Genomic DNA, 15571 nt, shown 5'->3' on the forward strand with positions numbered 1-15571 from the left:
TTTATCTTTGTTGACCTGGAAGTCTAACTGGGATAGATACCCTTTTTCAGTGGAGTCCCAGGGAGAAAACCTTCAATATTCACATACATAGGCAATATACAATATATTTTTGTATCGCAATCAAACATCTGAGGTGTGCACAGTCAACACAGTTGCAGTAATTATGGATATGGGTACTATCTTAGAATGGCAGTGACAATGGCTGTGACAGTGAATGACCCTGATATGTCATATGCTCAAGTTAAACAATAATTCTTGCTTTGCATGACTAGTTTTTATATGCGTGACTACAGTTGCAGTACTTTACTATGTCTGCTGTTTGTATGAAGTAAAGTTGAAATACATTACTGTAGCCATTTTTATCACAGTCAGATATCTGAGTTGTTTGAAGTCAGTAAAATTGCTTACATTGATGAGTACAGGAGCTGACTATGGATTAAAACAAATTTGTATGTGTGTTGCAGTGTGTATCTAAAACTAACAAGTTGGCCACAATTTCAGTTTCCACTTCAGTCAGTCATCTATGTTGTATGCAGTAAGTCATTGTATTTGGTGTTCTGGACAGAATAAGTGTGATAGTAACTGATCATTGTCGAAGTGGTGTAGCATATAACTGTGCCACCTCACAGTACTTGGTTCTCTGGTTGAGTTCCTTGGTTGTGATTAAACTAACTATTCAGATGAGCTTGTAAAATTGCAAAAATCAGAGTCTGAAATGAAGAAGAGGTTGGTTGAGCATTAGGCTTTTCAAGAAGAACTGTTTAAAAAAATAAAAGATTTAGAAGCGAGAGCTCAAAGAAAAAAAATACAGATTTTCTGCTGTACCAGAGAATTGGATGGAACAGACTGTATTAATTTTATGATAACATATAAACAACTGTATTGATGTTCCACAGCAGAAGTTGTTAACTGAAAGGCACATCATACATGTGCTCGAGATCTACCCATGAGAAAGCATCAAGACCTGTACTAGTAAAGAAGCAATCATACCCAGTAGAAAGAGTTGCTCCTGACAAGATTGTGGTAGTAAGGAAAAGCATTAACAGCTGGAGACAACACAGTGTTTGTGGAAACAGCTTATTTATTGTACACCAGGCAAAAAAGAAGCAGGTTTATCCCAGCAATCATGCAATGTCATCATTTAGGTGTGAGATTCAAGCTGCTGTATCCTGCTGAATTTAGAATAGTTTTCCCAGGAGGATCAAAGACACTTTTGGATGCAGAACAGGCTAAAAAGAAATAAAAAATATATCCAACTAAGAGTAGGTCAGTAAACTGAGGCGCTGCTTCTCATTCTGACAATAACAAAGATCATGACTTTGCCAGTGAACCCCTTTCCATTGTTCCAAAGAAAAATGTTTGATTAAAAGAAAAATGCACAAATGCACAGATGCTGACTTAAAGAATCAGGAGCACTTTGAATTGAAACTAGAGACTGGTGTTGTATGGAGATGACCAGTAAGAAGATCTGTAGACACTGTGAAGTAAGTGAATACATGGGAGACTGTGAAGCATCAGTCCAATTAGGTATATGATTAGACATGTGAAGCATGGCTTTGCAAAAAGAAGTGTCTGAGAAAGATTTTGTTGACTCTGTTAAATTGCTTGGTGAACTATGCTCTGTTATACAGCTAAACAAGAAACTAAGAGGTTTAATTAAGTCCAGCAAGGCCAGCTACTAGGTCAGAATAGTCTTGTAGGCTAAGGACAGTCAGAAGGCCTTCTTCAACTATGTCCGGATCATTAGAGGTAACACACAGCTGTGTGCTGAACTAGTGGTGAATGGTATCACCTTCACCAATCAGGGTGACATAGCAAATTTACAGGGTGACAAATTCCCATCAGACCTCTCCCCCACCATAACCCTCCCTAGCCCCAGCAGGTGAAATCCTCTTTAACATACTTCCCCCAGCTATTAGCAGAGACCAGGTGCTGGCTGCACTCACTAAAGCCAAGAACACCACCTTCATGGGTCCTGACAACATCCTTAGTTGCCTCCTGAACAGTCTAAAATATGACCTATCAAAACCACCTGAAACACGCAAGTGAATAGATGAGTGAAACAGTCATTCCCCTCAACAAGGGCAGACTATCAACTGACCCATCAGTCTAACAAGCCTAATATGCCAAGCCATGGAACAAATTATCATGAAAATGATAAACAAGACCATTGACAACCTACAGACACTGGATCCATCTCAATTTGTTAAGTGAAGGTCATGCCTACTTAACTTGGAAGGCATGAACGTGGCAATGAACAAGGGTAAAACAGTGCATAATGCATATCTTGACCTGGCTAAAGCATTTGATGCAGCACCCCACTCAGGCATTGTTGACAAGCTGTCTGACTTAGGTGTAGATCCTTACAAAACTGGCTGGATTGCCAAGTGGCTGACAGACAGGACCCAGTAAGTCAGGATTGGAGAAACTTTCTCCACCTAGAGACCAGTCACCAGGGCTCTGTGCTTTGCCCACATCTGTTTGGCATCTACTTCTTGGAAGTCAAGGCTAATGTCCAAGGCATCTGTCTCACCAAATTCACAGATGACTGTAAACTGGAAGCTGTTAGAAATTCCCCCAAGACACCAGCATATGTATAACACAGACAAACTAGTGCCAACTCCATGGCTTAGTGCCCTTTGGGAAACTGTCAACCCAAATTAATTACTCCATTGATAAAATTCCCCTAAGAGTTGACCCAGTAGTAAGGGATCTGAGAATATATGTAGACAACAATCTAGTCTTTGAACAACACATAGCTAAGATAATAAGAAAATCATTCTATGCTACCCTATTTATAGGTAGGGGTGTGGCATCCAGATCCAAGGAAGTTACCATACCATTCTATTTGGCCCTTATCAGACCTATCATTGAATACAGTGCCCCCTGTGGCATGCATCTAATCAGCCACTGGCATCAACTGAAATGTCCACAAAGATTTCTCACAAGGAGAATCTGCAAAAGGTGAGGAAGAAACACTGACTGGGAAAAGTACTGCACCTGTTCAGCAAACAACAATGCAAGCTCCAGACATGACTTCCAGTAACCTAGAGGAAAGTATAAGACAACTCCACACAGACCTGATTAAAATAAATGAAACACTGATGAAGTATATCAATTCAAACAACAAAAGGCTGGAAAAAATGGAAGAAGCTTTCAACAGATATTCAGATGATGTAATAAAACTGCAAAAATCAGAGGACAAAATGAAGAAAAGGCTGGTTGAATATCAGACTGCTGAAGAAGAGATGCTTCAAAAAATAATAGAATTAGAGGACAGAGCTTGTAGGGAGAAACCTGAAATTTTCTGCAGTACCAGAGAAGCTTGAAGCAACAGACTGTATTAATTTTATGAAACACAAATAAGCAACTGGACTGGTAATCCACAGCAGGAGTTATTAATTGAAAGAGAACAGCATGTGCATGCTCCAAACCTGGCTATGAGAAAGCAACCTAGATCTTTAATAGTAAAGACGCAGTCCTACCAGCTGAAGGAGTTGATTCTGACAAAACAGTGGCAGAAAGACAAAGTAGTAAAAGTGGGAGACAGCAGAGTGTTTGTGGAGAATGATTATTCATTGTACACCAGGAAGAAGAGGAGTAAATGTATTCCACTGTTCAGGGAATATCAAGAAGCTGGTTTGAGATTCAAACTGTTGTAACCAGCTTTCTTCAAAATTTTCTTCCCTGGAGGGACAAAGTCATTTTTTGATGAAGTACATTCTAAAGAGGAAATACAAAAGTTTGTCCAACAAATTTGTTCTGGTAAAATAGACCATGTAGAGACTGTTTATGTGATATATTTTCCACTGTTTCAAAATAAAATGTTGGAGAGAAGGAAGGGAGCACGAGAATTGGCTAGAAGATTCAAGAGTACATTGGAAATGAGGATTTGGGAGATGGAGATGAACAGGAATAAAACGAGTGACCTGGAAATTGAAAAATGTGGGATTACAAAGTAATAATTGTATTTGTGAAACATGACTGAACAAGAAAATCTGGAAATATTGGACTCTTCTGGGCTTTGTTACACTTGTAGTGGACTCTAAAGCATATGCCCTTCTTCGTGTCATTAATGTTTGGAAAAATACTTAGGAGAGGGGAGTGGGGGGGGGGTAAACTGTAAGTAAAGCAATTTTTTTTCTTAATGGTACCATTTTATAGTGTCTGATTTTCTTTGCCTGCCATAAAGTAAGGTTTTTCTCAGTTTTTTTTAATATATTGATTTTAATAAAAAAATAAATTTTAACATTAAAATAAAATAGAAAAAGAAACATTTAAACAAACAAAATAAACCATAACTAAACAATTATTTACAAAGGTGTCAACCAAGTAACCAAAACTCTAAATATTCTTAAAATCAATTAAAAGAAAAGAAAAAAAAATCTATTTTTACTAACATTTTGACTTTGGTTTATTTAGCAGTTCCTAAAGTTTTATACAGATGGTGTAAGATGTGGTAATTCACATTATTTTAAGTGCAATCAAGATATTAATGTACATAGCTGCTCCTGTTTTTTTTTCTTTCTCCCTTCTCTCTTTCCTCTTCTTCAGTTTTAAGAAATATAGGCATTGCAATGTAAAAAAAAAAAAGAACAAAATTCTGGTTAAAAGAGCATGACAAAAGAAAAACAGTGTGCTTTTTCTCATTCTTGCATAGGGGAGTGACTGGATTAAGGCCCTTAGCCTGATCTAGTAACACGTTTTAAGAGAAAACAAGTAAATGAAAAAGAATGTTGAATATTATAAGGCTTTTTTCTAGCAAATAAATATATGCTTATATATATGCTGTATATGGCCTGCATGTCTCCAGGAGACAGTCTGATAAAGAGAAATGGTTAGGAAATAATGTTCTCTGAAAGCATTAGTTGTTCACTCAGATGGGAGAGCTCTAAAAATAAGACAAAGCCAGACAGCACTTAGTTGAAACAGAGGCTGCACCATGTGTCTTAGCATGGATAACCTTTCTTGTAGGTTAACTCAAGTTTGTGAATTTGGCTGTCAGTTTAGAATATTTGTTCCTATTAAAAAGGAATATTTGGTGATGTACATAGTTTTGTGTTATTAAGTTAATATGTTTTAGTGGGGTATTGGGGATGTGTTTTTTTCTTTTTAGTGCTTTCAATAAAACAAAAAAAAATTGTAAGATGTGACATAGGCTCAAATGGATATGAAAAGAAGAAACTGTATAAAAGATCAACCTGCCAAACAGTGTATTCATGTAATACAAAAGCTGGAACTAGACATTTAACAAAAAAGCTGTTACACATAAAAGGTGGAATAATAACTTTTTAAAACAATGATGCATTCTATAATGTCTTTAAATGTCAGTGATGCATTCTGCAATGTCTTTAAATGTCAATGGTCTCGCAGATAAATACAAAAAAGAAAGAGTAATGAACTATATTAAAAATATAGAGTGCAAATAGCTTTGCTATAGAAGACACACTTGGAAAGAATTGAACATGTGAATTTGATAAAGAAAATTTTCAGGATAATTATTCAGTGGAATACCTGGGACAAAGGAAAAGAGTAGCACTTGTTTTAATTGCAAGAGGAACTCCAATAGTGATTGAAGAAGATAAAAAAAGATAATAATGGTAGATTTTTAGTACTAAGGGGCTACTGGCAAGGTAGGAGGATTACACTGTCATGTATTTCTATTCCAGCTAAAACTGCTATAATGGAGCTTAAAAAATTATTGGTGAAGTAATCAGCTTTCAGCAAGGAATATTACTTATAGGTGGGGCCTAGAATTTGATTTGCAACAGCATAGGTATGTCCGGGGGTCCCAGAAGGGAAAATAAAACAAAGGTGGATAGATTTTTGAAGACATTTATGAAAATATTTGGCATGGAAGATATGAATTCAGTACTAGGAGTTCGGAGTGAATTTACATATTATTCCCCAAAATACAAAAACTGGGCTAGTCTAGACAGAACTTACATTTCACCGGAACATGTGCATTTAATTGAAGGTCTTGATACACACTCAATAACTATTTCAGAAAATGCACCAATAGCAACTAAAATAAAAACACAAAGTAATGAAATAAAAATGAAACACTGGTGCTTTATCTCCTATCTGCTGAAAAGAGAGGCATTTAAGAAGAGAGATTGGATAAACAATTCACAAATAAACAATGGGGGGTATATGTTTGTCTCCCAAATATGCAACAAAATCTAGAAGATTTAGGATTTTTTCTTGAAAATGTTTAATATATATATATATATATATATATATATATATATATATATATATATCTTTTATATCCCAAGTAGACTCCAGAGAATTTTTCCTCAGGTAGACAGCAAATGTTGGAGGTTTAATGGGTAAGAAAGAAGTAATCAGGAACATATTTTCTTGGAGTTTAATGAGTTGGCAGACTTCAAAGATTCCTTGCAGTCAACTTTATCAGGGATACTGGGTGAGCAAATTAGTGTAACTAGGGAAATGATTTTTCTGAGCTATGATGCAGAATCAGAATTGGCTAGACATAGTAAGGCTGTGCTGAGTTTAATTATGGTGGCTGCCAAAAAAGCAGTTACTAGAAAATGGAAATCGGAGTCTAAACCAACAGCACTAGAAGTAGTGAATATAGTAATGGAGGTAAAACAGCTGGAATTGGGATATATAGAAAAGTGTAGGAACAAACTGCATAGGAAAAATGGAAATTGTGGGAACAATACATACAGGGGAGGAATGGAGTTTAAAAGAAGGCAGGATATGAATGAACTACATCGGATTTGATTGAGAATGATTGGGTAGATTATAAGTGATATATAATGTTTGCAACTAAAATTGTGTCACCATGGTTTGTGATGTAAAATGATTGCAACTAATATTATGTCAATATGGTTTGTTTTCATTTGTATAATAACTGTATGATTGCTTATGTCATAAGTGATAGTTTAATAAAGATGTTTCTTGTTTAAAAAAAAAAATGAAATGGGGCTATATGAACCTAGGTCTGAATGGTCTTTACCCTTTTAGGGTAATACAGCCACCACAGCTTTTTTCCAGAAAATCTTAAAGAATGTTAGCAGTCACACTGCAGCAGTGGTGTTGCACAACACTATAAGGTATCAAATTATGCTTTTAAGAAAAGCCCAAGCAAACTCAATGTCTGCCACCATCTCCTTAATGTCTGGCTACATTTTGTACCCAATAGGATTCCTGCAATGTTTTTTTCTTTAGTACTTCAATTTACACTCCAGCATTTTGTAAGCTTCTCTGGATGTGCAAGTGGAGTTCCTAGCTGCACTCACTTATTACCCTTCATTGTCCTCTGTCAAGTGATAGATGGCCTTAACTTTGAAGGGAAATGTAAACTGGGCACTTTGACCCCATGCAATAGGCTACATGTTCAAATCAGGTGGTAAGTAGGAGGAATAGACAGCAGTCAGACCCGTCATCTTATTTTCATTCATTTATCTTCCTTGCTTTCAGCATTTAAACAAGCATTGATGCCGTTAAACAATACGCATACTTACAAACATTTGACATCTGCTACTATCAGTTAATAAGTCTTGTTGGCTTTCAGCATGCCTTCATCACACACAGAGTGAGACACAACAGCCATTATTTTAGTGCTCCCTCATCTCTTCCTGTCATGCTCAATTACTGTTTCTTTGTTGGATTCTAAAGACTTGGGTTGGAAGGCCTACTAGTCAGGTAAGTATTGTAAGTATGCATGGTGTACTGCTGCAAGGGACGCTGGGGCCAGAGGGAAGAAGGTTCAGGTCTGCTAAAAGAAGATAAAATATAGAAGTCATCAAATGTAGTGAAATTTGTATTCAGATGTAGAATGCTAAACTGCTTTCTGATTTTTATTTCAGGGTCGTCCCCTGAGGGAACAGCAGGAACTGGCTGCTGCTGTTATTCAGGGTTGTTACAGGAAGTATAAACAGGTAAATTAAATTAATGGAATTCTGTAAACGTATTTACAAAATTGTATAAAGTGAATGTGTAAGTTATTTTTGCAGCAGAAGCCAACACTTAATCCAGAAATTGAATAGCAGCTGGTGCTCATACAGTTATCCAGATGTCCACATCCCTTTACGTTTATCATGCATAAGTAATGTCTGAGTATAATATGAGTTGCAACATCATTAGACTTCAGATCCATCAGTATAGTAATGGTAAGTCATTGTGTTCTGCAGTGAAGAAAGCACAAGGAATAAGGTATCAAAGATAAGCCATCAGCACAAGGGAACAGATTTCATTATGTGACTGTTGTATTTTCACATTCCTATAGGTAGATGATAATATACAAGACTAATAAATAGTTTTCTGTTAAAGAAAATCCATCTCTCCACCTCAGTGATGTTATAGTAGCTCACAATATGGTTTCCTTCTTTCTGCATAACCATGCATTTCCAGTGAATGTGTAAATCAGTGTTTGTTTTCTTCCCTGAAAACTACAAGATGTAAATATTTCATCTAGCCCTAACTGCTGCCAGGGTATAAGTTCACAGGTAGTTACTAGTAATGCAGTCCAGTAGACCATTCAGGAGCCTGACCCAATTTCTTACTTGCTGCAAATTGCTGATTTGTTTAATGACTTGCTTGGCTGACTGAATCAAACCATGAATGACAGGAAACTGCATGTTAGCAACTCAGAGCCTTAATAATCATCTACATTAATACAGTCTCAGTAAAATTAACAGATTGTCATGCATGTTTATTTTCTCACTAGCATAATAAAGCACTTATTAACATTAGATACCAAAATTCATTAGCCAGTAGCTGTATACCATCTGCAGTTTATCTTTATTATTTATCAACTATGAGACAAATACAGTGATGACTTGCAGGCATTGTTTGCTTTAGCAAACTTCTGAAACTATTTTACAGGCTGGAAGCCACTAGCAGTTTACACCCGCTCAGTTAACTAACATCATCATTCTACCTTGGTAAATTTTATAACAGGTCTCCCACTTTTTTGATTTCATATCTACAGACTGTTAAAGCTAACAATTTTATGCTAATAACTTAACTGCTGTTTATCCAGCTAATATAAATTTAAACATGCACAGTTTGTTTCTATAATTTTAATAGCATTTGGAATGATAAATAATAAATGATGTGCAGTGTGTGTTAAAGAAGTAAACAAAAATGCAATACTATCACACAATAAAATTGTCACCATTTTTGCTTTTACACCTAGCCAAAATTCAAAGGGTGGCATAATTTTAAGTGATTTTTTTGTAAGGGGATCCTATGTAAAGTCTGCATTGGTATTAAAATGGTTAAATGTTGAACATTTACTACACTTCATCTGAATAGGAGATTCATAATTGGGTAGATGTTCTTCGTGTTTCACTGTTGCAGTCATTATGTTTGGGTAATCCTGCTGGCAGATTTCCCTCAGTCGGCCTGAATTCCAAAGTCCTGGGTCCTGCGTCGGCTGCTGTCGCCCCTTCCCTGACGTCAGGTCATCAGGGGTATAAAAGATGCGGCCGACGCCATTTTCTTTAGTCTTTCTTGCTGCGCAGTACCCGAAGCAGAAGCAGTTCGCAAGTGCCGGTCGGCCGACTCCTGAGATTTTCGTGTTCAAGTTTCAGATCCGAAGTCTTCTATAAAGCTAAGTACCTAGTTGGGGAAACTTTTTTCTTGCTCCAGACCGATGTCAGAAAAAGTTAATAATTGTATTTCTTGTGGAAAGCAAATACCTCATAAGGACTTTCATTCTTACTGTATTCCTTGCCTAGGCCCTGATCAGAACGTTGCTGATTGTCGGTTTTGTGCTAGATTTAACCAACGCACTATTAAGCGTCTGTATGATTTTGCTTTAAACTATTTTGGACGCTGGTTTAATTATCCAGAAATGTCGTTGGATAGCCATCCAACTACCGGAGTTCACAAAAAACGCAAAGAAAAGGAGGGAGATAGACAACCAAGGCCCAAAACCGACGACGAAGCTTCTCCCAAGCCAGTCGCCGGTTCGCCAGTTCTCAGTGATGCACTTTCGCAGCCCCTGACGCCCGCTACTTTAGAGTCGCAGCCCGCTACCGACTCCCACGTGGAGTCGGCCATGCCGCTGGAAACTCAAGGTATTGGAGCCTTGGATACTATTCCTTCAGATGGGTCCAGAGCCGCTGAGCAGGTACCGGCTTCTGAGGGTGTATTCAGACCTAAACATCTTTACATTAAGCCAACCTCAGCTTCAAAGGCAAAGACTAAAGCACCTTCTAAAGCAAAGAAACAAACTCAAGAGCCACGTGGACAGGCCTCTATGCCCAAAAAACAGATGCTCAACATAGCCGAAGACTTAATTACCTTGAGCAGGGGTTCCCATCCCCCTCTTGATAAGAGGCGTAGGCAAGAGACTGACTATGAATCTTCAGATCGGGTTTCCATTTCTTCTGATTCCTCTTCTGATCAGGAATATTCTCTTCCCCCCTTTGAAGATTCTGATGCTGAAGAATCTATACCTTCAGCTTCTCCTCCTGAGGACTATTCTTTTGGGGAAACCTTGCATACCATGAGGGAGCATTTCCACTGGGAGAGCCAAGACTTTTCAGAATCTAAAAAGAGGCTCAGGGATTTTCTTTTACTACCTCAATACAGGCCACTAGCCATCCCACCTGTGTTAGATATTGTAGATGATGTGTTTTCGGAGTCTAGTCTTACTCCTGACTCCTTACCTCTGTACCTCCAGCTCGTGTTAAGCCTGACCGATATTACAGGGTTCCTGACTCTCATAAATTCCTTTTTAAAAACCCTGCTGCAGACCCAGAAACTATTTCACAGGGTCCCAAAGGAGTTAAGGCTTCCTCTGCAAAAAACCCTACCCCCTCTGACAGAGATTCTAGGGCACTGGATAGATGGTGAAAAAAGGTTTACAGATCTGCAACCTTGGCTATAAGGGCCTTAAACTGTCAGTTTCATATGCTCAAATATCAGCAACATGTCATGGCATTACTTAAACAGAAAATGTTATTAAACTCTGAATGTGCAGAAAACAAGAAAATGCAGAATGTATTGCATGTAGCTGAACAAGTTGGAAAGCATAATTTGCAATGTGGTTTTGATTCTTTGGAGGCCTCCTGTAGGGCCGCAGTTACAAGTTCTGTAATTAGGAGGTATGCTTGGTTAAAGGAACAAAATCTGCCTGATCATGTCAAAGTTAAATTATTAGATGCGCCTTTACAGCATGATACTTTGTTTGGTGTTAAGGCAGAGGGGGTGTTAAAGAAAATGGAGGACAAAGCTAAATCTATGCCAACTGTCAAAGATTCTTTACAAGTACCGCCACCTAGGTTTAGTAGACACTGGCCTACAAAGAATTGGTCCTTTCCTGTGTCAGACAGACCTCAAAGGGGCAGATCCAGATGCCCTAGAGGCAGAACCCAGGCCAAGGTTCCTACCGGTCAAAGCAGTGAGGTGCTTCTACCTCCAAAGTTGGAGAAAACAAATCACAACCATACAGGAAACAGTCCCAATGACTTCCCCCTGCCTGCACCAAGCACTTATCTCCTGGCAGCACCCTTAGGGAGAAAATTAGCACTTTTTTCTCAAAATTGGCACATTATAACGCAGGACATGTGGGTTCTAAATATCGTGTCACAAGGGTACAAATTCCATTTCCATTCCCTGCCAAAGGCAAACAACTGGCCAGATCTGCCAAAAAATCAATGGGCAGAGGCACAAAAACAAGTCTCATCCCTCATGGATATGGGGACCATTCAACAAGTACCAGAGCAAGAGCAGGGACAAGGATTTTAATCAAGACTGTTCTTGGTACCCAGAAAGGACAAGACCTGGAGACCAATACTGGACCTATCTATTCTGAACACATTCCTGGATATACCAAAATTCAGGATGATGACTTTGCAGCAGCTTCTGCGTATGCTGGGCAAGAACGCTTGGCTGGTGACTCTAGACTTAAAACGGCATACCTGCATATCCCAGTCAGACAATTATGCAGAAGATACCTCAGATTCAAGACTGGCTCAATGCATTACCAATTCTCTGCACTGCCCTTTGGCTTACCTACTGCGCCCAGGGTCTTTACAAAGTGCCTGGCACCAATGATTGCATTCTGCAGACAAAGAAGAATACAAATATATCCTTACTTGGACGACTGCCTAATTCAAGCAGAGAACATGGACAATCTTCTACAGCATCTGGCATTTGTGAAAAGACTTCTAACATGCCTAGGGTACACAGTCAACGAAAAAAAATCAAAACTAGTACCCTCTCAAGAGATAATATTCCTGTGTGCAAGCTTAAATACAACTGCCCAGATGGCTTTTCTCACGCCAGACAAAGGCAACTGACTACCTATTTCAAAATGTTGGCAACAAAGGCCCAGTTATCTGCAAGAAAAATTCTGCAAGCTTTGGGCTTCATGGCATCCTGCATCCTACTAATTCCATATACAAGACTGCATATGAGGAAACTTCAATGGTACCTAAAAAGTGTTTGGACTCAACATTGCCACAGCCTGGAAACAATGATTACTCTTATTCCCTGCCTACAACAGGAGTTTTGATGGTGGGCAAAGGCTTGTCACCAAAACAAGGGACAGCCATCCACATTACCCCCAGCCAGGCAAATACTAACAACGGATGCATCAGATTATGCCTGGGGGGCCCACATGGTAGGAAGATGCATTCAGGGCACATGGTCCTCAACCCATATGCATCTACATATCAATCAAAAAGAGATGCTAGCTGTTCAGAATGCCCTGACAGCCTTCAAGGACCTACTTCTTCCGGGACAACTACTGATAACACCACGGTCATGTGGTACATAAACAAGCAGGGGGGCACACATTCTTACCCCCTTTGCAGACTAGCCATGACTTTGTGGGACACAGCATTAAATTACCAAGTACATCTGCAGGCACAATTCCTGCCAGGAAGAAAAAATACTCTGGCAGACGAACTAAGCAGAAACATCATGGATCCCCACGAATGGCAGCTGGATCCACAAGTCTTCAGCATGATAACAAGGAAATGGGGATGCCCGGACATAGATCTATTTGCCTCCCCTCACAACTACCAGCTAAAAAGATTCTACACAAGGACTTATCACAGACAAGCATGGAAGGTGAATGCCCTATCTTTCAGCTGGAAAAACCTATCAGTGTATGCCTTTCTCCCTCTGCCTCTCCTCCCCAAGGTACTCCTAAAGGTCAGACAGGAAAAGCCAAAAATGATACTGATTGCCCCAGACTGGCCCCGCCAGTACTGGTTTCCAATCCTAAAGAACGTGTCTCAATGCCCAGCTTGGACCTTACCTCAGATACCTCATCTACTGTCCCAGCAAAACAATCAGATCCTGCACAGCCAACTCAGGACTTTAAACCTGGCAGCATGGCGGATAATGTAGTCATACAAAACACACCTCTCAGTAAAGATGTGATGGATGTCATTTTGGAGGCCAGAAGACCTAGTACTAGAAAATCTTATGCTGGAAAATGGAAATGGTTCTGTGTTTGGAACCAAACACAAGGAACTGATACAGCAGTGCCAAATATTCCTCAGATTTTGCAATACTTAACTGAGATGCTGGACAAAGGCCTATCTTTTTCATCTATTAAAATTCATGCCTCTGCCATTTCGGCTCATTACAATACAAAGCCACCAATCTTTTCTCATCCCTTATTAAAACAGTACCTCAAAGGAGCCAAAAATTTAAGGCCTCCAAAGAGATCGTCAGTGCCTGCATGGGACCTCAACTATGTCTTGGATAAACTCACCCTGCCTCCTTTTACCCAGCTGCGACTGCTGATATAAAGTTTTTATCTTGGAAAACAGCTCTGCTCCTAGCAATAACTTAAGATGAGTTTCAGAGCAACAGGCACTCATGGCTGTGGAACCTTTTATCATTTTTTACCCAGATAGGGTCTCTCTGAGGACAAACCCAACATTTATGCCTAAGGTGGTGTCCAGTGTGGCTCTTAACCAAACTATTTATCTGCCAACTTTGTATCCAAATCCACAGAACAAGGGGGAGAGAATTCTGCATTCTTTGGACGTACACAGCTTAGATTCTACTTGGACAGAACCAATGTTTTCAGAAAGACAGAGCAATTACTAGTGGCATATGCTGCAGGATCACAAGGAAAGGCTATCTCAAAGCAGACTATTTCAAAGTGGATAGGCCACTGCATTCATTTCTGCTACTTACACCATGGCAAGCCAGTGCCTAAGGGCATTAGGCCACATTCAACCAGAGCTGCAGCCACTTCAGCAGCCTTTCTCAGGGAAGTACCAACCAAGGACATTTTAGAGGCTGCTGGAGTTCACTGCACACCTTTACAAAGCACTATCATCTGCCACTCTACTATGAATCCAAGGCAGGCTTTGCCACTGCAGTTCTGCAGGGCCTCATAGCCGCTCCTAATGCTGTTTAGCTCCAGCCTCCCAACCATAGCTTTGGGACTCTACCCAACTGTAATGACTGCAGCAGTGAAACACGAAGAACATAGTACAGGTGTGTACACTTACCATAAATGTAGATGTTCAAGTGTATTCACTGTTGCAGTCCAGGTTACCCACCCACCATCCCCCTTTTCTTCTGATGGAACCTATCTTTCCTTCTCTGATTTATACAACCTATGTGGTGTATTTGCTGGTAGATGAAGGTAAAGTTTATATTGGTGCATGTATTTATATACACATATATATATATATATATATATATATATATATATATATATATATATATATATATATATATATAAATATAAATTTTGCCTACCCTTTTAGGGGGCACCTGACATCTGGGGCAAGAAAAACTAAAGAAAATGGCGTTGACCGCATCTTTTATACCCCTGACAACCTGACGTCAGGGAAGGGGCGACAGCAGCCAACGCAGGACCCAGGACTTTGGAATTCAGGCCGACTGAGGGCAACCTGCCAGCAGGATTACCCAAATGTAATGACTGCAACAGTGAATACACTCGAACATCTACATTTATGATAAGTGTACACAGCTGTACTTTGTGTGTGTGTGTCTGTATGTGTGTGTATTTCAATATTAAATTGACTTTTTTTCAGATTTTTTTCTTACCGTGTTCGGTTTCTTGGGGAAAAAAAAAAGCTGAAACATATTTAAAAGCTTCTCAGGTTATCCATTTCTTGTACTTCTTGTGTGTTAGAAATATAATAACAGATTTTCTTTGTAAGTTTTGGTTATCAATATTTGTGGCTTATTTCTGAATTACATTTTAACACATGGTTATATTTAAGTACAGAAACAGGGGTTTGCAGGTTTCTGTTACAGATGAGAAAAAATGTGATTTAAACATATATTGGCTTTGTGTGTATGTGAGAGAGAGTTTATGTATACATTTCTGCCTGTTTGTCAAGAAAGAAACATAATGAAACACTTGGTTTGCACTTGTGCTTCACAGCGTAGAAATGCCATTTCTTTGATTTGGGCCAAATGTACGTTGAAGAAATCATGTGATACAGATGCAAAGTAACATTTTTAAAATCTGGATATATGGGTTGGAAGGTTTGAGGCTTTACAGAGAAGAACTTGTGGAAAGGGGTGCTGTGGGATCATGTGGCCAATGGGCATTTAAAGAATTATTCCAGCATTTGTGCTAGGT

At 39.0% G+C, this 15571-nt stretch overlaps 1 protein-coding gene across 5 annotated transcripts in view; it reads left to right on the plus strand.

Annotated features, from left to right (window-relative positions):
• Positions 1-15571, plus strand: part of CAMTA1 (calmodulin binding transcription activator 1) — a 2166856-nt gene that overhangs the window by 1409359 nt on the left and 741926 nt on the right. For all 5 annotated transcript variants that reach the window (XM_044056441.1, XM_044056437.1, XM_044056440.1 and 2 more), the window contains one exon: positions 7839-7910. In XM_044056441.1, the coding sequence (XP_043912376.1) occupies positions 7839-7910 (72 nt within the window). The remainder of the gene's footprint in view (positions 1-7838; positions 7911-15571) is intronic.

The sequence above is a fragment of the Protopterus annectens genome, chromosome 14.part0 (genome assembly GCF_019279795.1).
Source record: "Protopterus annectens isolate FY-2018-M chromosome 14.part0, PAN1.0, whole genome shotgun sequence".
In the NCBI taxonomy this organism is placed as follows: Eukaryota; Metazoa; Chordata; order Ceratodontiformes; family Protopteridae; genus Protopterus; species Protopterus annectens.